The following is a 23,927-nucleotide window of genomic DNA, read 5'->3' on the forward strand; positions in this document are numbered from 1 at the left end:
AATTGGGCAAGAACGAGGGATAATATGGTACTTCAGCAAAATGCAAGACCATCAAATTAAATAATGCAACACCAAATTGCAGGAAAAGTTTCTCAAAATTACATGCAATGCCAAGGTAAATGTACTGATCCATTTCTCCCAGAGAAGAGCTGTGTTTGAATGGAGAACTAGCCTTAAGAGTGGGTTGAAGGTGCTGATTTGCCAGTCTACTTCTGACTTCAGCATCATACTAGGAATGTAGGATTTGATTCATTGAAATTAACTTATTGCATGGAATTCTATTGCTGCAAAGTTGTTATCTGTGTATTTAAATATTTACCCAACTAGCATAAAATGACTTCTTCAATAATTCATTTCATATTAAAAAAAAATCCTGTGGTTTCTTAGACTAAGAAGCATACTTGAGGTTTACTGAAAGTGCCACCTTCCTGAAGTGCTTCAACATTTGAAGCTACCCGTACCATCCACTCAGATGCATTGAAAGACTCCTCATCACACACTTCAGTAGCAGGGAGTGCAGCCTTTGCTTCATCATTGCCAGGAATGACGCTAAGTAGAAAATAATGACATGACAAATTAATTAATGAGACATATTGCTATTCCTTTGTATAATGTAAACATCTTCTAATTGCTCACAGCAGGACTGCTGATTACGAGGGAATGACAATTATGCATTATGTGATAATTATCTATGAATCAGTAGTAAGGGCTTTATTTCAAAATATCAGATGTACTGAAAGAAGAACGTGACATCCCTGACAAGCAAATTCTAGATTTCCACATTTAATATTGCCCACGTGGATGTATCCTATAAATAAGTGTTAGTGTTGATAATCTATCATTATTATAAATAAGGGCCATGATGTTAATCTCTAAAATTAGTATTTGTAGATATAAAACTGAATCAGTGTAAGACATTAACAACAACCTTTGAATTTCAACATCTTCTCTCTTAACAGTGAAAGCAGGATTTCAACTCGTGCGGTGCTGCGACTTGAACTCTGATGCAGGTCCTTCAGCATGCTAACAGCAGACTGCACACAATTCCTGATGAGGGAGGTTGTATCCAGTATCTTTGTCTTATCCTTATTTAAAAATACACTTTTAGAACCAGTTTATGAATTAGCTAAACATATATAAAACATATCACATGCAGAACAGGTTCAAATCGTTTTACACTTTAAATTCACTAGCAAAATCTCCCTACAATTTTAAAGAAACCATTTTTTCTTCCACACTATTTTATTCTTTTCTCCTGGAATTTTGAGATGCCAAATCAAACCTGCTAAACTATGTTTATCATCATTCTTTGGAGATGTCAAAATTTTAAAAAAGCTCAATTTCAGGATTTTCAGAGACGTTGACAACATACAATACTGCAGGCACTGTTAGTAAGAGATTCCAAGACAAGGTTCTTCAAAAGAATTGGAACACTTACAAAAATCTCCTCCTCCTCCTCCTGGTCAACACTCATGGCTGAAACACAAACAGATATTTGTTAAATTTATGAATTTCATTCTTATAAAGACATTTTGAATTAATTAGCAGTAGTTCATTGATCAATTAAACAACTATTAACCAAACTACTCAAAGGCTTTCCATTGAAAACAGAAAATAAATCAGGAGTGTGACGAGATACTCTCCACCTGGTTGAGTGCAGCTTGACAAACACCAAAGATAAATCAATACATTTTCTGACAGAAGATCAACGTGAAACGTTAACTCTGTTTCTTTCTCCACAGACACTACCTGCCCGCTGACCATTTCCAACATTCTCTATTTTTATTTCACTTGATTGACACCTCATTCACTACTTAAAGCATTCACTTCCTCTACAAATGGCTGTTTCCACAGTGTGTGCCATTTACAAAATGCACTGCAGCAACTTGCAAAGGCTTCTTCAACAGCATCTTGAAACTCACTCCCCACATACACTACCTCACTGGATTAAATTCCATTTAACATTTTTCTGCTCAACAGACCAGACCATTTTCTCCTCACTGTCAACCACACAGCTAATTTTTGTATCATCTGCAAACGTCTTTATCATGCTCCTTACATTTAGGTCTTATCATTAATGTATATTACAAAAAGCGTGGGACCAAGTTCTGAATCTGGTGGAACCCCACTAGTAACAGTTTTCCAAACAAAAGACATACTTGAACAATTACCTCCTGCTACTGGGCCAGTTTTGGATTTAATTCAACACTTTCCCTTGGATCCCTGAGCTTTTACTTTTTTGACCAGTCTGCCACATGAAGCCTTGTCAAAATCCACAAAAACCTACCGGTATCAACCCTCCTTGTTGCATCTGCAATGAACTCAGAGTCATAGAGACATGCAGCATGGAAATAGGCCATTCAGCTCACCATCTCCAAGCCATCCAATGGGCACCCCTTTGCACTGAGCTCATACCTTTCAATGCCTAAGTGATTAAAATGCTCACCTAAACACTTCTAAAGTGTTGTCAGTGACTCATCTTCAACCACTGAAATGAGCAGTGCATTCCAGGTACTCACCACTCTCTGCATGAAAAAGGTCCCCCTCACATCCTCTCTGGATTTCTGCCTCCTTACCCTATATCTATATCCCCTTGTTTTTCCACCCCTGACATGGAGAAAAGTGTCCTACAGTCTACTCTATCAATACGTCCTCATTTTATCAACCTCAATCATGTCCCCTCTTAACCTTATTCGCTTCAGGAGAACAGACCTAGTTGTTCTTGGTCTCAAATGTCAACAATTCCTTCCCCCTCCCTATTGCTCACCTACTGAGTTCCTCCATCAGATTGTTTGAGGCTCCAGATTCCAGCAGCTGCACTCTCGTCTCCTAGTCATACATAAACGTCCCTTAACAAATCCATACTGTATTTCCTTGATTAATCTGTGTCTTTTAAAATGAATATTGTTTCTTAGAATGCATTCCAATAATTTTCCCACCAGCAAAAGTGAACTAACTGGTATGTAACTTTGGGAATAACTGTGATGATATGAAGACTAAAGTGAATGACACAGGTCAAAGACAATACCAATCTCTGACACCAATCTGCATCAGTCAACATCAATCTGTCTCATCTATTTTTCCCTGTCATCCACGAATAATGGACATTCCCTTTATTCTCCTCAACTCTCATTTCTCTGCAATTTAAAGTATGTGTTTTCTAAATTTTCCCACTTCTGACCAAAAAGTTAACTGTTTCCCTCTCTATGATGCTGTCTGACCATTACCACAAAAATGCTCCCCCAATGATACCTCCTCCATTGCCCAGATTCATTTCCAAAAATTAAATCCAGAACTGCACCAGCTACAAATACCAACTCCTCCCCTCTCAACGCGAGTTGAATTACACTTCTAGACTGATTGTAACCCAGTTCACATTAGGGTAATTGAAATCTTAAGGAAATCATGTCGAAGGGAGGTAAGTGGGGTTCTCAACAAAACTAAGAGAAATATTAAGCACATACATTCATTCTCACCTGGGTCTCTGCCAAAAAGCTGGCTAATAGTAACGCCTTTGAAAGCTGACACATCTGCAACCATGTCTTTCGATTTCCTGAGGTCATCAATATGAACTGACTGCCATGGGTCTAAAAAGAGAGAAAATGTATTAAGGTGGAGCTACAACTCATTGCAACTTACTTTTGTATCAAATGTACAGATACATAAATATTTTGATTAATCGTAAAATGAAAATCAAAAAAACTGCAGATGCTGAAAATCTGAAATAATAGCAGAAAATGCTGGAAACATTTAACAGGTCAGTCAGCTTCCATGGAAAGAGCAACAGAGTTAACAGTTCAGGTTGAATACCCTTCATCAGAAATGGGTCTGACAAAGGATGTTTGGTCTGAAACTTTATCTCTACTTTTCTTCCACATATGCTGCCTGACCTGCTTAGTGTTTCCCAGGAGTTTCTGTGGATTAACTATTACATGTTTAACACAGAGGGCACACAAACACTAAATTATTTATTATTTATATTTTCAAAGTAACCACTCTGATATTGCAACAGTTTACTTGGTCTTTACCAACATTATCCAAATTCAATGGTTGTGAAAAACTAGAATTACTAACTTTTATATAAGTTTGCTCACTTGCAAAAATTTGATCACTGTTGTCCAACATGATCAACATGACTCCTCAGCAAAGAGGTCATTTACCAGGAGCACAGATATAAAGAAATTGGTACAAGGATTAGCAGAAGCTTCAAGCTGTTTTCTCAAACAGAGGGGGCTTGAAGATCTGGAACTTACTGCCTGGAGTCATACAGAGAGAAACCCTCATTAGATTCAACAAAGAGTACACGGATGCCCAAAATTTAGAACCGATGCTTTCAGAAATGAAGTTAAGAAACTGTTTTACATGCAGGGTTTGATAGATCCACAAACAGAAAATGATTGCTAGATTTTTGATAAGGAAAGGGAATAAGGAACGTAGGGATGGAAGGATGAAAAGCAGATAAATGAAGTTGGATCACAGATCAATCATTTCACTGATTGAGGGCCAAAATGTGTGTCACTGTTCCAACACTTGTTCTATGAGGATCCACCAAAGCAAATATTCCAGCTAAGCAACAATGGTAGGTTAAGAGGGTTTATAAGTATATGGGAACCATTCCTCCACAACTCAAAGTTTAAAGAAAAACAGCATAAGACCCTGTGACAAGTTTTATGATCATACCTTCTGAAACCTCCAGAGCTGGAAAAGTGCAATCTGAATCCCATACCTTATTGAATGAATGGAGAAAGTGCGGCCGAGAAAGAGAGCGCACAAGCAAGAGGTGACTTGCAAGCAAGTCAGTGCATGTGCATACTCTGAATATTATTTGTTGATTACATAGAACAATTTCTCCATGAATACTCGAGGGTTAGGTCAGTAAAGATACGAAGATTTCAGCAACAAATTCTCACAGGTGGAATATAGCAGAATTCAGAGTAATTGTTTAATAGCTTGCAAAAATCTAAGAATCCAGCCAAATTATATTTCAAATCCTGATTAAATAAATTTCACTCCATAAAGTCCAAATAAAATTACTAATGCTGTCAATTAATGTTGAACTATGTATTGTTTCATGCAAGGCCACTTAGGCTAGGAAAGGCTAGTTTTTCCTTTAAACTTTAAGTGCAAAGAAAAAAAATCAAACTGCTTTGAAATATCATTCTTGTACCTCCATGAAATCCTGTGTATGCTGATCCACCTTTTATTCTTGGCAACTTAGTGAGGAAATACACGTTGACTGTTCTATTGATATCTTTGAACTTGTTGGTTTCATTTAAAGTGGAATACCTACACAAACAACAAAAGTTGTAGAGTATGTATAAACTAAAAAACATTTAAGCCACTACATAATTTTCTGTGCATTAACATTCCCTTTGTCTGAGCTGCACTAATTTTCCTCTCATTGATTATCTATTTTTTCTTATTTGTCAGATCTGATTCCATACTTAGAACTTTTGATTACTTTCTGCTTTTAACATCTATCATTCCAGTAACTCTGGAAATTCAAAGCACAATACCTTTACAAAGGTTAAGGAATATAAAATGCTATTACTATGAAACAAGCAAAATAAAACACAAAGTTAAATAAATCATCACAAAGTCTGAAACAAAATAATAAGGCTAAAAAGAGTATTCTTTTGAAAAGTTTGGGAAGGAACATGAGATTATTCTATCTTGCCTAAATTTGCTTTTATTGAAAAGCAAAATCAGCATTAAAGCATGATTTATTGATGGAAATATTAATTACAAATAAGAATAGCTATTGATTTCATTGCAGCTATCCAATACATTGCTGATACAATAAATATATTAATTATAACTGCAGTCAGGACCTTGATATAGTTAATAGGGAGGTCTTGAGGATGCAGTCTATCCCCAAGACCTCCCTATTAACTATCTCAAGGTCCTGGATGTCTTGGTATTGGATGTCTTAAAACATACGAAGATAGGTATATTTCCAGGGCCTGATCAGGTATATCCAAGAACACTGTGGGAAGCTCGAGAAGAAATTGTGGGAACCCTGGCTGAGATATATGCATCATCATTAGCAACGTGAAGTGCTGGAAAACTGGAGGGTGGCTAATGTTATTTAAGAAGGGCTACAAAGAAAAACCTGGGATCTATAGACCAGTAAGCCTAACATCCGTGGTAGGTAAGTTACTAGAGAGGATTCTGAGGAATGCACTTCGACAGACAGGGGTTGATTAGGGATAGTCAGCACAGCTGTGCATGGGAGAACGTGTCTCATAAATCTGATTGAATTTTTTGAAGTAGTAACCAAGATCAATGAGGGCAGGGCAGTAAACTCTATATGCACTTCGGTAAGACCTTTGATAAGGTTTTGCATGGTAGGCTATTATGGAAAGTTAGATCGCATGGGAGCTAGGGAGAGCTAGCTAATTGGATACAGAATTGGCTTGATGGTAGGAAGCAGGGGGTGATGGTGGAAGTGTGTTTTTCGGACTGGAGCCCCGTGACTGGTGGTGTTCCCCAGGGCTCGGTGCATTGCTATTTGTCATCTATATCAATGATTTGGATGAGAATATACAAGGCAAGGCTAGTAAGTTTGCAGATGACACCAAAGTAGGTGGTGTCATTGACGGTGAAGATGGTTATTAGGATTTACAGAGGGATTTTGACCAGCTGGGTAAGTGGGCCAAGGAATGGCAAATGGAGTTTAATTTGGCTAAGTGCGAAGTATTGCATTTGGGAAGACAAATGAGGGTAGGACTTTTGCAGTGAACGATAAAGCCCTGGGGAGTGTTGCAGGGACCTAGGAGAACATGGTTCCCTGAAAGTGGGGTCACAGGTAAGACCAGGGTGGAGAGGAAGGCTTTTTGCATGCTGCCCTTCAAGGTAGAACACAGACATGGTACTCACTTTGCAGAAGCAATCAAATTTGCACTCTGTGAATTGTTTTCAAAATCGTTTGTATGAGCAAGACTGTGTTTCCAATGGCTAGAATCAATACAGTGCCTAGAAACAAGTATTTGAACACATTTAATTGACCAGCATTTGTTTACATTTGAATAGTGTATAAGCAAGATTAAGGTGGACTTATTAGAGGAAATATTGATTAGTACGTTTATTAATCTGTTTACCCTTCCCACCTCCATGAGAGAAAACATTGATTATAACTCATCTCAACGTCAATCTTTAAGTTGGTGCAGAACCATCATAACATTTCAATTTATTTCAAACTACTTGGAAGACATTTTGATATAATATTTAGTATTTGTTATGAGTAATGTATAACAGGCAACTGGACCATAGCAAAGGACATAATTAAGCTGAAAGGATAAATGTTGATATTCCAAGTGGGATTGTAAAGGACTCTGCTGCATCACTTGAAGTCAAACACATTTTACATCCCTGATATGAAATTCATAAATCCGAAGATGCTGGAAATCCAAAATAAAAACAAAAAATGTTGGATATATTCAGCAGGTCAGGCAGCAACTATGGAAAGAGAATCTGACCTGCTTAGTGTTTCTAGCATTTTTTATGTTTTTATTGCTTACAGGATATATTGACATTCTCAAGCCCCTTTTCTGATGTTGATCAAAATAACAGAATGCATCTAAACAAAAAAAGTACTAGGATTAAAGTTTTAAAAATTTAGCTCCACCACAGGCACAGCCCTACCCACCATCGAGGACATCTTCAAGAGGTGATGCCTCAAGAAGGCAACATCCATCACTAAGGACCTTCACCATCCAGGACATGCCCTCTTCTCGTTACTACCATCGAGCAGGAGGTACAGAAGTCTGAAGACCCACACTCAACGATTCAGAAACAGTTTCTTCCCTTTCATCAGATTTCTGAATGGTTCATGAACCCATGAACTCTACCTTGTTATTCCTTTGGAGTAACAAACAATCTGCTGGAAGAACTCAGCAGATCAAGCAGCATCTGTGGGAGGAAAGGAATTGTCGACGTTTCGGGTCGAACACTACATCAGGACCAATTCCTTTTTTTTCCATTATTTCTTTTTTGTACCTCATTATTCCTTTTTTTTTTGCACTATTTACTTTTGCAAGTTATAGTAATTTTATGTCTTTGCACTGTACTGGCTGCAGCAAAAACAACAAATTCATGCATATCAGTCTGTCTGAAAAACTCAGTGTCTTCACACAGTGTGCAGAGTGAAATTTTACATTGTGATACTGGTGCAAAGGCTCTTTGTTGCCTTTGGCCACTATCACTTATTGAAAACTACCAATTAGCTACTGAACTTAATTTCAAATTTAATTTGAGTATTAACTGTAAACAAACCTTATCTTCTTCAGAAATGAATGCTCTGTGTCAAACTGCTGTAGTGAGAAAAGGAAGAGATTCTGAACACTGCCACTTAGTACTTTTTGCAAGAATTCCATTCAGAAGCAGTTAGAAGCCGTGAATATGTTGTAACCTAAACAAAGAATAAGCAGTTCTTTAATTATGGATAAAAATACAGCAACTAAAAGATCCTCCTTCTGTGTTCCTAACCAAGCATGGTCTTACTAATGTGGCTTAACATTGGCTAATTTAATTTCAAATGCAGACATAACCAAAATGACAGATGCAAGAAGTAGAAATCTGGGACAGTTAAATTATGTCAGAGAGTCATACAGCAGGAAACGGGCCCTTCGGCCCAATTTATCCACGCCAACCAAGTTGCTGAACTGAATTAATCCCATTTGCCATATCCCTCTAAATTTTTACTTTCCATGTACCTGTCCAAATTGTCTTTTAAAGTTGTAACTGCACCCAGCCTCTACCACTTCCTCTGGCACTCATTCCACATTCCATCACCCTGTGTGGAAAAGTTGCTCCTCATGTCTCCTTAAAATTTTCCCCTCTCACCTTAAATCTACGCCCTCTAGTTGTAACTCCCCTAGCCTGGGAAAAAGACTGTGACCATTCACCCTATTGTATGCCCCTCATGATTTATATAGCTCTATAAGGTCACCACTCGGCCTCCTACACTGCAGGGAAAAAAAAGCCGCAGCCTATCCAGCCGCTCCTTATAACTCACGCCCTCCAGTCCCGCTAACATCCTTGTGAATCTTTTCTGCACCCTTTCCAGTTTAAGGATATCCTTCCTATATTTCAGCAATCAGAAAGCACACAATACTCCAAGTGCGGTCTTACCAATGTCCTGTACAGTTGTAGTATTATGTCCTAACTCTTTTACTCAATGCCCTGACCGATGAAGGTAAGTGTGCCAAACGCTTTCTTCACCACCCTGTCTACCTACGTCGCCACTTTCATGGGAACTATGTATTTGTACCTCCAGGTCTCTCTGTTCTACAAACACTCTCCTGAGCCTTGCCATTTACTGTGCAAGTCCTGCTCTGGTTTAACTTACCAAAATGCAACATTTCACACTTGCTCGAATTAATTCCATCTGCCATTCCTTAGCCCACTTTCACAGTTGTTCTAGATCCTGTAATCTTAAATAACCCTCTTCACTGTTCAATTATGCCACCATTTTGGTGTCATCCACAAACTTACTAACCATACCAACCTACATTCTCATCCAAATCGTTAATAGAAATGGTGAACAACAGTGGACCCAGAACAAATCCTTGCGGCACATCACTGATCACAGGTCTCCAATCTGAAAAACAGTCTTTTACTAACACCCTGATTCCTACTACCAAGACAATTTTGTATCCAATTGGCTAGCTCGCCCTGGATCCCATGTGATCTAACCTCCAGATCAGCCCACCATTGGGACTTGTCAAAAGCCTGGCTAAAGTCCAGGTAGACAACATCTACCGCCCTGCCCTCATCAGTCCTCTTGGTCAATCCAATTAGTGAGACATGATTCCTATGCACAAACCATGCCGGCTATTCCTAGTCAGTCCTTGCCTTTCCAAAGCTAGTAGATCCTGTCCCACAGATCCTCTCCAGTAACTTTCCCACTACTGATGGTTAGGCTCATTAGCCTGTAGTTCCATGCTTATCCTTGAAGCCCTTCTTAAATAAAGGCATAACATTAGTTACCCTCCATCTTCTGGTACCTCACCTTGTGGCTAATGATGATACAAATATACTCTGCCAGGGCCCCCAGCAATTTCTTCCTACCTTCCCACAATGTCCTATAATATATTTGGTCAGGCCAGGGACTTAATCCATACTTATGCACTTTAAGACTGCTATCACCTCCTGTTTTGCAGTGTTTCAAGACATCAATATTCTCGTCACTGAGTTCCCTAGCGTCCATAACCCCCTCCATAGTTAAAGCAGATGGAATATATTCATTTAAGGCTTCACCCATCTCCTGTGACTCCACATACAGAAGGCCACATTGATCCTTAAGGTGCCCTATTCTCTCCCCAGTCACCCTTTTGCTCTTAATATACTTATAGAATCTCTTAGGATTCTCCCTTTACCTCATTTGCCAAAGCTATCTTATGTCCTCTTTTTGTCCCTCCTGATTCCCTTCTTAAGTGTACAGCTACATCTCAAGGGATTCTCTAATCTTAGCTGCCTATACCTGACAATATGCCACCTTCACTCTAACAGTACATGCTGGCCCTGAGCTCTCCCCATCTCACTTTTAAAAGCCTCCCACTTGCCAGATATCCCCTTTACCTACAAACAGCCTCTCTCAAGTTTACAAGTTCCTGTCTAATGCCTATCAAATTAGCCTTGCCCCAGTTTAGAATTTTAACTTGTGGATCAGTCTTATCTCTTTCCATAACTATGTTAAAATGAAAAGAATTATGATCACTAGTCCCAAAGTGCTCCCCCAATGACAAATTATATTATAATGAAATCTAGGTTTCCAGCAGACAAGAAAAAAAACAAATTCCAATACCAAACAAGGATTCTAACAATTTAAACTTGCCTGAAGAAACAATCATCTCAAAAGTCATTATGAAAGGATTTCTCTGTAGATATGTATTATGGCTAGAAAAGCAAACTAATCCAGTAATGTAAATATAAGCTACTTTTATAGTGTAGAAAACTATGTTTGTCATTAAAAAATATAGTACCTCAGTGAAAACTGCCCAACACTGAACTCCAGATTTGATATGAGAATGGATGAAATCTGCAAGAGAATCATGATGCTGTTCTTCAAAGTACTTCTGCATAACCATGTCAGCCTCGTGTGCCAGGAAGTTGAGAATTAGTTAAACGGACCACCAGAATCCGGAGTGGCACAATTCAGCAGCACCCATTGTGCTTCATTGAGAATATCCTCCCAAAGATCTTTGAGTCTGCTTCACCTTTGTGTTACTTGTAAGACAACAGATGCACATGTGTCAGAGTGATAGCCAACAAACACATCAGATGGATCATATCTCTGCTGTGTACCATGGACTGAAACATTTCTGGATCTGAGTCCTGTGAAACTCTGCACCCACTTTTGCAAGCAATTACAGTACTCCTTTGATCTCTGTCAAGGACCGTGTTAATATCAAGATAATGCTTCTCAAGTCTATTGATCAGTGGAATTGGAAACTCTCTGTAACTACTTCCTTCTCCTCTATAAACTATCAGTCTGAAGTTGGATGGACTCTACATTTGACTCTATGAGTCCCTAGCTCCTAAAATCCACATATTTCTGCCCTCCAAGGTACACGTAATATTGATTCAATGCATCGTACAGGCTTTCATAGAGATTTTGCAGATTTAACAGAACTACCATTTGCCCAGTTTCCATGCAAGTCTTAACACGGTTGATGTTTCTGCAAATCTGAGTATAATCTTGATCTTTGGGAAAACTAGACCCAAAGATTATTTCAGGTTGATGTTGATTGGAGAAAAACATTTGCTGAAGTATTTGAAGAGCTGCGAAGTTTTTGGTAAGAATAAGAAGATACCGACACTCCGTATCATGAGAATCGGCATATATGTTGTGTTTGATCAGATCCAATGTGTTGATGCTATCATGAGAAATATCCTTAAGTACAGACTTGAAAAGGTCCATAACTTTAACATCATCACTTCCGCTAAAGTTACGTAGCACAATCTCTGCTAATTGCTCTGGGGTTGGTTCTGATTTGGAGGCTTTTGAAAGCGAAAAGACCATTTTTATTAAACTGTAATAGTCACGTAGTCCAAAAAATTCTTTACTTTGTTTACAAATTTTTAGATAAACTTCTGCAAAGTTCACAAACAAACCAATCACTGTTTTTTGAACCATAGGATCAGAAGAAGTGATCCCTTTGGCACTTTCAATCAGTTCTTTTTTGTCAGGAACTCCTCGTGATACAAAAATTCCTCGATTCATTTTGGCCGGATCTAGAGCCCAGTTGGATATTCCAATGAAACCAACTTTTTTGTGTTTAAGAGGGTCATCGTCGATACATCCATCTTCCAAGAGTGGATGAAGAGCTTTCAGTGGCATTTTTGGAGAATCTTCAGCAAGACCAATTTCATCCAAGACTACAACAGAAACATATTCGTCAAGGTTCTTCCCTTCTTGGAAGCGAGCACACTGCTTAAATGTATTAATGATTCCTTCAGAGGTGGAATGTGGACTGCACTGAAAAGACACTAAATGGATCTGTTTTAGGTTTTTATATAATTCGGAGTGAGCTGCTTGTCCCTGCATGGCATCTGCTACAATTGTTTTCGCAAGAGATTTGGAGCTACCAGGCTTTCCAACCAAGAATAGAGGGATTTTAAGTTCAATGCAAATGACCATCATGAAAACATTCTCTTTCAATGCAGAATTCTTCGCAATTGTTTCTCGCAGTGGTACATTGCTTAGTAAAAGATCTTGGAAGAGCTCAAGTTGCTGTAAAAATTTGGAAGGGTTATTATATGGTGAAGGCAGATGATGGCAGACAGCCTTACGATACGAAGCCTTCTTTTCCAAACAGGCATGATAACAAACTCCAAGGGCCAACACAAAGGGCAAGATGGTGTCATCACTCAATGGAATGGATACCTCCTTATTGATATCATTTTGTAAAAATTGTTTCAAATTGTCTAATAACATGTCCTGATGACTGTAAAACCAAACAAACACTTTCATACACCTCTCCACATCTCGAAGGCTTACAAAACTGCACTCATCTTGCTGGTCTCTCATGAACTTTTGTGAAGCTGACAAAGTATCCACCATGCATTTAATATTGAGAGAGGAAATTGAAATGGACCGAGTCAACCTTTGGACAATTTGCTGGATATACATCTTCTCAGTGAGATCATCAAGTTGCCCAAAATCCCATACTAATGGTATCATACTTGGAGGCAAAGCTTGTACACGATAGACAAGTTGTCTCAAAGGAATGGATCCCAATTTATCTTCTGTTTCAGCTGCTCGGACACGGTAGCCTAACCCAGCTGACTCTAAACGCTTTATCATCTCGTCTGTGTGTTTTCTGTAAGGATTGCATGCTGCAATTATCTGTAAACCTGTATTGGGAGTTAATGGTATGCCTTCAATCATCTGGTCACAAACAACTTCCTTAATGCAGCTAACAGCTTCGGTTGTATTGGCTTCATCAAAAAATAGAACAGTATCAAAATCCTGCTTGTTACATATTGCAAGGGCTTCTGCTTCTTTAACTTTTGAATAGATTACTTCTGCAGTTGTTCCACCATGCACTTTCACTAGTTTCATGTTCTCTCTGTTAGCACCAACTTTCCGTAAGTCACACAAGAATTTGATCAGCCTTGTCTTACCACACCCAGTCTCTCCCATGATGATCACAGGAATGCCACACCTAAATCTCATGTGAATGGCAAGAATTTTTAAAATATTATCCATGGTCAACTCATACGTTTCATCGGGATCAATTGGCCACTGAATGCCCAATATCGTGCAAAGCCGCTCAATCTTTTCACTCCGTGGAAGCTTGTCAAAATCAATATTGAATGGAACCTTTTGTAGCACCAAACCTTCATATAGCTGATGGGTCATTATATTTGATTTAATAATCTTGCCATTGGATGGGTTAATAGCATCAATGCCACCATGCCCATTTTTTCGGAGGTGAAAACCGATGAAAGTCATAGATTCATGATCATCATTAAAGAAAATGTAAGGATGTGGTTCAGATTCCCACTTTTTTCTTACAAGAAATGGTGCCATGTCATCTTCTGAAACATTATCTAAGTTTGTAGCTGGTATTCCTGGGCTCTGGTCTGAGATGTTGAGAGATGGTGTTGCAAAATCTTTTGCCATCAAAATCATGAAGTTAACAACAAACTTTTTGAAGCCCTGCAAAGTATCTTGGATAAAGTTAAAGTTACAAAACACAGAAGTTTCACTGTCCTTCAACTGCAGATTAAGAAACCAGGCAAAATTCCGCAACTCAGACCAAGAAGGATCCATTACCCCACAATAGAATAGAAACATTTGCAAGCATTCTGTATGGTTGCCTTCAACAGTTCCTTTGTAACTAAAGGTATCCAAGTTTTGATTTTTATGAAATCTTCTGAGATATTGATATGGTCTTTGAAATGCTTCACTGTGAAATTCCTTCTCATCCATGAGAGGATCAATACCATTCCATGACGGAGTTTCAGATTTCCTTACTTCTTGTTCAAGTACTTCTTTAGGTGGTCTACAGCATACTTTCGGGAAGACATCCAGAAAGCTGTGCTTTGGCACTTGTGCACTCTGAAATTTAAAAAAATAACTGAATCAAAACATTATTTCGAACTGCAAACCATAGGTACCCTTCTGACTTTACCATCTGCTGGATTTTTAGCTTCTGGTAAAATTTTCTATATTTTATAGAAAGATGCCCGAGGAAAAAAAATGGACTGTATTTGCACAATTGAAAATCAGTATTTAAATCAATCTTTTAAAAGAATGTGGGAAGTTCATGCATTACTAGAAACGTGATGTGAGAAAGAGAACTGGAAATTTCTGGGGGATTTTAAATTATCTCAATGGCAGATGGGACCATTCAAGATGGACACACACCTTCTAAATGGAGCTGGTATCTCAACATGCTGGTTAGTCAGAGTTGTCATGGGGATGGGTGGGGTGCGGGGAGGGAGGGGTTGAGTTTAAACTAATTGAGTTAAGGGTACTTGGATAATATTAGCAAGTATTGATCAAGAGTATTTAAGGTTGAATTAGATGGATTTTTGGATTGTAGAGGGATAAGGTGTTTATTGAGATCAGGTGGAAAAATGAAGTTGAAGCCAACAAACAGATCAGTCATGCTCTCATTGAATGGTGGAATGGATTCGTATTCCTAACCCAAACTACTCTTGTTCCTATTTCTGTTGTTCTTAAGCAAAGTCAATCATTAAAGAATAAGTAGAATCACTGTAAATACTAAGAGGAGAATGTGTATAAATGTAATAAATTAGATTGGAAAGCTCCAGGCACAAAATATAAGAATATGATTCTGTGACGGTAACAAACCTGGATTTCAAAAAAGAAAAAAAGGTTTTGGATGCTTAATACTCCTGGGTGCAAGGTAGCAAGAAAGTTCAAGGAGGGAAAAATAGAGAAGCAACTGTACTTTCCCCACCCAAATAGTAAGGAGGCCCTGCTGGTTCAAGCCATCTGGAATGAAGTGAGTCAAGTACAAAATGCCACAGCTCACATCTATCTTAGTCATCATACCCAGATATAATTAATTCTGGAAAAGGACAAGGGATCCCTGTAATAAAAACACTTAATTAGAGAAAGGCTGATTTCTGCAAAATTGAGCAAAGATGTGCCTGGGTAAACCAGGGAGAAAAATCAATGCAGCAATGCTTGGGTTTCAAAGAGGAGATAGTTCAGGTACAATATGAGCAAATTCCCAGAAAAGGAAAAGAGAAGGTAACCAAAGCCAGAGTTTCTTCGATGATGAAAGAGTCAGAGAGTGGGATGATACAAGTGTGTTATAGCTGTCAGGTTAATAACATATGGAAAATCAGGCCAAATGTAAACACCAGAGAGGAGAAATGAAAGAAGGGGGAAGGTGGAAAAACACAGTATGAGGAAAGATGAAAGCAATTATGAAAAAAAAATCCAAATGGTCCTCTATGGGCATATTACCAGCAGAAGATGGCCAAATAGAGGGACAGGGTTGGTTTGAGACCCTGTAGATTGTAGGTTGTAATATCTGTGGATTGTAGGAAAAAGGATGGAAGAGAGTAGCTTGACCATCTCGGGGAGGGAAAAAGAACTTGATTGGATGGGTCAATGATTAGGATTTCAATACAGTTGTTCAAATCTTGGCAGGAATAGGCTAAGTTTCTGTTGGTTTCACAGCAGGAACAATCTTGCTACCACAGGTTTCAAATATGAAGTCATTCTAAACAACCAGCTTGACTCCAAGTCAATCAGGAAACACTTTCAGGCTGCCACCAACTGTTTCTGCTAGTAGAACAGCTCCAATGTCTGAGTGGGAGAAGATGGGTTGGGGGAGGTGGGAAACAAGTTGTCTGAGCTTGGCAATGCCATAAAAAAAGCACTTACCTTCTCCCCAAAGACATTCCTGTCTCACTACAGCTGCTCAATTACTCAAGATCTGGGAAAATCAGCTAACAAAAGATTTACCTGCAAATCAGGTCAAAGCAAAGTGCACCAGCCTCATCAAAGTATTTATTTAACAAGGTGCATTACACAGAGGAGAAAAATAGTATGTACTGGAGTGGAAAATAGCACATGAGTGTAATAGTCATACAGGAACTTGACATAGTATCTTTAAAATATAAAACAATGAAATAGCATCAAGGGAATATAATCGGACAAAATTTAACACCAAATTGAACCAAGTGAGGAAATATTAGGAGTAATGACTAAAGTCTCACTCAAGAGATGAGTAACAGGAAATAAGCCTTAAAGAGGGAGGAAGAGAAGCGAAGCAAGTTGAGTTGTTCAGTGCAGGTAAGGGTACTCACACATTCAAAACTACAATCACAAGTACCTTTAACATAGAAAAACAGTCCAAAGCTCTTTACCCAATTGATATCAGACATTTTTTTTGACAGACCACTTCAGGATAGATGCCTGAAATCTTGAATATGTAAATAGTTGTGCCTTGAAAGAAGGAGAAAGAAAGGAACAAGAAAGGATGGAGTGATTAAAACTCAGGACAGCAGAAGATCTATTTTTCCTCTCCTATCCAAGTAGATGAATATTGAGATCTTAAAAAAATAGAAAAGGCAAGGGCATGGGGAATTTGAAAACAGGTAAGATTTTTAAAATTGAGATATTGTCCTGACTGGGAGTTAATTTACCTCAGCAAGCAAGGATGATTGGAGAACAGAGTATTCTGCATGTCAGGATACTGGCAGATAAAATCAAGGAAGCTGGATAAGATAAAATTGGAATTGTCAAGTTTAGAGGTAACAGAGGGACTGACTGGTGTTTCAGAAAATTTGAAATTGAAGTAGAAATCAGCCAATGTTATAGAGATGGATGCAGTTCGCTTTGGTGATGGAGCAGGCACGTGGACAGAAGTTCATTGCATAGTTAAATATGACACATTAATTGCAAATGTTCTTACTTAATCTGAAGAAAGTTACCTGAGGGGGATGAAGTTTCTGGTAGCGGAGACCTTGCACTTCAATTATACTTACTTGTCTTGTTCGCTTTCTAGGAAGTCCAGTTCCCTCAATCATTTCTACAATGTACAAATGGCTCTGACTGCACTTCCACATTTTTTCATCGGTGCCATTCAAATATTGTAAGATAAATAGTTTGAAAAGAAATTCACATAATCCTTTCTGTACCTGAAAGAAAAATATTTCTATTACCAAGTTAAACTACTTTTCAAAACAAAAATACATATGCTTATGTAAAAGGTATTTCCTAATGCAAATCAAGGCCATTTGCCTCCCTTCATGGCCATATTCATTAAACCAGGAATTCAAAAATCTGTTTCTACAAAATGCCATTTTTGCAAAATTACCTACTTCCTGGATTTTTGCAAGCAACAGCAAATGCTGTCACTTTGTTTCTGATTGCAAAAATCAAAGCTAAAATCATTTCTTTCAATGCAACAGCCCCATTCCTGCATTTTCAGCTAATAGAAATTAAAAATATAAATATTTAGAGCTATATGTACAGAATTATAGGGTTTTGCATTCTCTATTGTGGTGAAGTTATTGGAATCTATGACCAAGAATAGTTAATGAACACTTGGAGAAACCAAGCCATTGCAGTGGACAAACGTGGATTTATAAAGTCAGTTCTGTCCGACTAATCCAGCAGTTTTCAGAAAATAAGCAATTGCCAAGACCATCTACTACTATTCTAGCAACATACACCACGAAAACTACCTAGCATTTTTAATATAGTAAAATGACATAATTTCACAGAAGTATCATCACATTAATTTTGGCATCAAGCCACATAAGTAGATATTGGACAAATCGGTCCAATACTAGATCAAAGTGATAGGTTCTAAGGGATACTAATGGGGAAAAAAAGTTTAAATATAGAACATAGAACAGTACAGCACAGGAACAGGTCCTTTGGCCCACAATGTCTGTGCCGACCACGATGCCAAATAAAACTAATCCTATCTGCCTGCACATTCTCCATATCCCTCCATTCTCAAATATTCTATCTGCTTTCATCACCACCCCTGGCAGCACGTTCTAGGCACCTACCACTTTCCGTATAAAGAACTTGCCCCACACATCTCCCTTAAACCTTCCCCCTCTCACCTTAAAGCTATGCCCTCTAGTATTTGACATTTCTACCCTGGGAAAGAGACTTTGACTATCCACCCTATTTATGCCTCTCATAATTTTATAAACTTCTATCAGGTCTCCTCTCAGCTTGACACTCCAGAGAAAACAATCCAAGTTTGTCCAACCTCTTCTTACAGCTAATATTCTCTAATCCAGGCAGCATCCTGTTGAACCTCCTCTGTGCCATCTCCAAAGCCCCACACCCTTCCTGTAATGTAGTGACCAGAAATGAACACAAGGCTCCAAATGTGGCCTAACCAAAGTTTTATACAGCTGCAACATGACTTTCCAATTCCTACACTCAATGCCCTAACCAATGAAGTCAAGCATGTCATAAGTCTTCTTTACCATCCTGTCTACTTGTGTTGCCACTTTCAGGCAGCTATGGACTTGGACCCTAAGATCCCTCTGTAAGCTGGTAAATTTGTTTATTATTGTCACATGTACTGAGGTATAGTGAAAATGCCACTGCATGCCATCCATACAGATCATTTTATTTAGGAAAACAAAACAGGGGAAAACAAAAACAGAATGCAGAATAAAGTGTTACAGTTACAGAGAAACTGTAGTGCAGATAACAAGATGAAAGGCCATAACAAGGTAGATTGTGAGATCAAGAACCTATTGTATCATACTAGAGGATCGTTCAATAGTCTTATGACAGTGGGATAGAAGCTATCTTTGAGCTTAGCTTTCAGGCTTTTGTATCTTTTGCCCGATGAGAGGATGGTGAATAGAGAACGTCTAGGGTAGGTGGGGTCTTTGATTATGTTGGCTGCTTTACCAAGGCAGCAAGACGTGTAAACAGAGTCCATGGAGTGGAGACTGGTTTCTGATGTGCTGTGTCCACAACTCTCTGTAATTTCTTGTGGTCTTAGGCAGAGCAGTTGCCAATATCAAGCCATGATGTACCCTGATAGGATGCTTTCTATGGTGCATCCATAAAAATTGGTGAGGATCAAAGGGGACTCCTGAGGAAGTAGAGGCTCTGGTGCGCTTTCCTGGCCATGGCATCTACGTGACTGGACCAAGACAGGTTATTGGTGATGTTCGCTCCTAGGAACTTGAAGCTCTCAACCCTCTCGACCTCAGCATTGTTGATGTAGCCAAGGCAGGCACGGTAGTATAGCGGTTAGCATAATGCTATTACAGTGCCAGCAACCCAGGTTCAACTCCGGCCACTGTCTGTAAGGAGTTTGTACGTCCTCCCCGTGACTATGTGTACTTCCTCTGGGTGCTCCAGTTTCCTCCCACTTTCCAAAGATGTACGGGTTAGAAAGTTGTGGGCATGCTATGTTGGCACCGGAAGCATGGCGACACTTGCAGGCTGCCCCCAGAACACTCTCTGCAAAAGATGCATTTCATTGTGTGTTTCAAAGTACATGTGACTAATAAAGATATCTCATCTTATCTTATGTGCACTACCCCCCTTCCTGAAGTCAATGACCAGCTCTTTTGTTTTGCTGACATTGAAGGAAAGGTTGTTGTCATGACACCATGTCACTAAGCTCTCTATCTCCTTTCTGTACTCTAACATTGTTATTTGAGATTTGGCCCGCTACAGTGGTGTGATCTGCAACCTTGAAGATGGAGTGAGAGCAGAATCTAGTCACACAGTTGTGAGCGTATAGGGAGCATAGTAGGGGGCTGAGGATGCAGCCTTGTGGGGTACCGGTGTTGAGGTCAATTGTGGCAGAGTTGTTGCTGCCTATCCTTAATGATTGCAGCCTGTTGGTCAGGAAGTCAAGGATCCAGTTGCAAAGGGAGGTGTTGAGTTCCAAACCTAGGAGTTTGGAGATGAGTTTGCTTGGACTTGCTTTATAGTATTGAAGTCAGAGCTGTAGTCAATAAACAATAGTCTAATCGATGCTCTTAAGAGTCCTGCCAAAGTGCAACACCTCACACCGACCAGGATTAAACTCCATCTACCATTTCTTTGCCCATATCTGCATCTGATCTATATCTTGATGTACCCTTTGATAGCCTTCTCCATTTCAGGTGGAGGACCCTATCTCTTGGAGTAAGTTAAAAAAAAGTTTTATCTCCCTTTCTCAGTTCTTAAGAAGGATGTTTGACCTGACCTGAAACACTGTTTCTCTTGCCACAGATGACGCCCGATCTGATGAATGTTTCCAGCATTTTCTAGTTTTATAGCAATGTTACAAATTATGTGCAACAATGGAAGTGCAGAGTACAGTCAGAGAGTCCTGGTTTGTCACCCTTATAATTTTTCCCTACTATTTCCTAGACCAGAGTACGGTTATTTCACTGTTCTCAAAAAAGTGAAAAGTTAGTTTATTTTAAGATATGGATTAATATCTACTGTAGATCCAGATTCCAAAACGTATTTACACAGAACATGTCAAAGTTAATCGCAAAAAATTTTGCCAGATAAATTCAGGATCAATAATGACAAATGTTTCTTATTTAAATGAGCACATTCACAAAATATTAAGGAATTATTGTTAAGAAAAATTTTAGAAGCAGAAAAAGATATTAATGTTGTAAATGTGAGTTTTCTAACTCAAAAATACATCACACTTGGAAACATATGACCACATCACATAAAGCCAAACTTACAGAAGAAGCGATGTCAAAGTGAAATATCATAGGCCTGTTCTCATTTGATGATTTTATACATGAAAAAAGAGCTTGGAGAACTTTATTTTCATCCACCTGTGGTTCTAAGAGATGGATGGTTTTCAACAAGTCATCTTCTCTGGTTTGTTCCTTTAATTTTTCATGTAATCTCTTAACATAAAGTGATTTTCCTTTTAGAGAGAAAAAAAGATGCTTTAAAATAAGTCTCAATTTAAATGAGAAACAAAGTCTTCCAGCTGTTGTTACTATCCAATTCAACCCAAAGAAACCGCTAAGAGCCAAACCAAAATCAGCTCATTAGCAATAGCAGGCTTTGTTATTTTTTCTTGATTAATGATGTGCTTATCTAATTATCTACAGTAATTTATGAAGAATTGCATTAAGTAAACAGCATACTGACACATCTTTACTTCATATGTAATTTCAGCAGAATTCTGTTTCTCTTTTTAGTCAAAAATACAGCTCATCTCTTAATATGGTTCTTAATTTTTTTTAAAATCCACTAGCTTTTTGACACATAAAATAGACTGCATCAGTATACTGTATAAGTAGATGTCAATAATTCATTGTTTATTTCACACAGTATAGGTAGGTTTTTAAGTACACATTCACAGGTGCAATGTGTTCAATTCATTCCTTGACATTATTTTGACGTGTTCGTAGAATTCTTGATTTTTATTCTTATCCTGCAAGCTGTAGAAATGGGATGACAAGATAGGAATGGAAACCATCTGTAATGAAAATGTCCAAGGGCAAAACAACAATGAACAACAATACTATTCCATCTGCAAAACTTATAAGCATCTTTCAAGAGGAATACTTTAATAGATAATTTAAAATCATATATCCCCATAATTCCTGTAGACAAAATTTTACTTCTACTTCAACCACGTGCCTCATAAACAGCTTTATGAAAGGATCTATTCATACGAATGAGTTTGTCTTCTTTCCACAATTACAGCTTCTCAGTGTGAATTTTAACTTAGGTCTTATGTTTAAATTATTTGCACTTTCAGGTTACAGATGCACAACTATCAGCAAATTGAGACTGCCCAAACTCACTATGCTTAAAGCTCTACAGCTAGCAAAAATAAGAGAAATCTTCAGCACGTTTAATCATATCCCTTTTATTATACAGCAACTTACCAACTCCAGCTCTCTTGGAAGATATGATCCTTACAAACATTCCATCTCTAAAGACAGTGGCTGCTGATGAATCAGTTGAAATTTTGTAATGATTTTCGAGGTAACTCTGGATTTTTTCTAAAGGTTCTTGTGGAATTATGTGCACCTTGTGCCGACTAAACGCAGTTGGAATGTAGCAGTGATCCCTCTCACAACTGCATAATATCACCAGTTTATAATCTGACTGAATTTTCAACTCCAGACTTTTGAACAATTCTTCAAACCTCACACTAACATCATAAGTTAGCTCATCTGCATATAGTAGAGAATATATCTTGGAATGTGTGCCGCCAGCAGACAGGGACCGCCTCAGGAAAAGTTCAACTTGCTCATATGTAGTTTCAGCTGTGCAAAGAAGTACTTCATCGTAAGCAGGCAACGGCTGATTACTGGAGTGCAGGTAAATGCACAAAGCAGATGTAAGCACTTCAGATTGTGGACAAACAACAAGGTTAGGATGACCATTCTGAAAACCAGGTGGAAGAGCTCTTGCAATAGTTTGTTTTATGTCAGCAACATTTTCAAGAAGTTTACCAAGGGTGCTGACATCAAGGCAGCTGGGCAGAAAATAAGTCATATTTTCCATATAATGCTCCCATATCAAATCCATCTTTGCTTCCATGGCTACGTCTTGGATATCTACTTGTCTCAGCATGGGGTTAGCTAATGGCTGATTTCCTGTGCTTGTATCTCCATCAAAAAGTTTCTGCTGAGCTACTTTTAGGTCTTCGGCAGTACAGTTCGGTTTAATGAAAGACAACATCATTAGGACATCTAGACTGGCACAGTTGCAATCAAATAATTGGGTGCTGAGGTAAACAATTTGTTCAGCCGTGTAGAAATTTAAATAATAATACTGAGACCTTTGCTGATCCATATACTGCATCCATATTTCCAGATAGGCTTCCATCTTTTTACACAGAATGGGAAGTTGCTCGGTGACATTTCCACTAACTTTAATTATACTCATTTCCTTTAAATTGAAATCTATTATAATGCAAGCCTCACACTTCCTTGAACAACATACTTCTACTTTCCAGTTCCTAAACAGCATGTTACCAGCAGAAAACAGACTGATGAAGGATGTTGCAAGTCTTTGGACATTGGCAAATACCTGTACACAAAAAAAAATCATTATGATCCAATAGTATTGTCATATTTTCCTGTGTAATGCAGAGCTACATCAGTTTCAGCATATCCAATTGCTGTGATTTATTGCAAAATCATTACAGCCTGAAATAATGACAAGCAAAATTACATGGACATATGCAAAAATATATAACCAGACCATAAATGTTACCCTTTCCTTCATTTAAAATTGAGAAGTTTTGGTAAGTAGCGCCACTGTATTAACAGGGGGTTTCAGCAAAGATACAAGTGAATGCTCAATTTTTATGTTTGGCATTGTGGTGAAGACCACAACGTGCTATGCTGGCGCCGGAAGCGTGGCGACACTTGCGGGCTGCCCCCAGAACACACTACACAAAAGATGTATTTCACTGTGTGTTTCGATGTACATGTGACTAAGAAAGATATCTGAT

General features: G+C 38.4%; 1 protein-coding gene across 1 annotated transcript in view; it reads right to left on the reverse strand.

Moving 5' to 3' along the window:
- The window catches only part of LOC127579787 (E3 ubiquitin-protein ligase rnf213-alpha-like), a 148,809-nt gene that overhangs the window by 50,793 nt on the left and 74,089 nt on the right, over positions 1-23,927 (reverse strand). The window contains 17 exon segments of the mRNA XM_052032715.1: positions 415-500; positions 503-549; positions 929-1,085; positions 1,439-1,476; positions 3,477-3,587; positions 5,168-5,286; positions 6,880-6,975; positions 8,275-8,374; positions 8,377-8,410; positions 10,986-11,120; positions 11,123-11,370; positions 11,373-11,504; positions 11,507-11,540; positions 11,543-14,569; positions 17,482-17,634; positions 21,181-21,371; positions 22,348-23,500. Coding sequence (XP_051888675.1) covers positions 415-500; positions 503-549; positions 929-1,085; positions 1,439-1,476; positions 3,477-3,587; positions 5,168-5,286; positions 6,880-6,975; positions 8,275-8,374; positions 8,377-8,410; positions 10,986-11,120; positions 11,123-11,370; positions 11,373-11,504; positions 11,507-11,540; positions 11,543-14,569; positions 17,482-17,634; positions 21,181-21,371; positions 22,348-23,500 — 5,861 coding nt within the window.

The sequence above is a fragment of the Pristis pectinata genome, chromosome 18, assembly GCF_009764475.1.
Source record: "Pristis pectinata isolate sPriPec2 chromosome 18, sPriPec2.1.pri, whole genome shotgun sequence".
NCBI lineage: Eukaryota > Metazoa > Chordata > Chondrichthyes > Rhinopristiformes > Pristidae > Pristis > Pristis pectinata.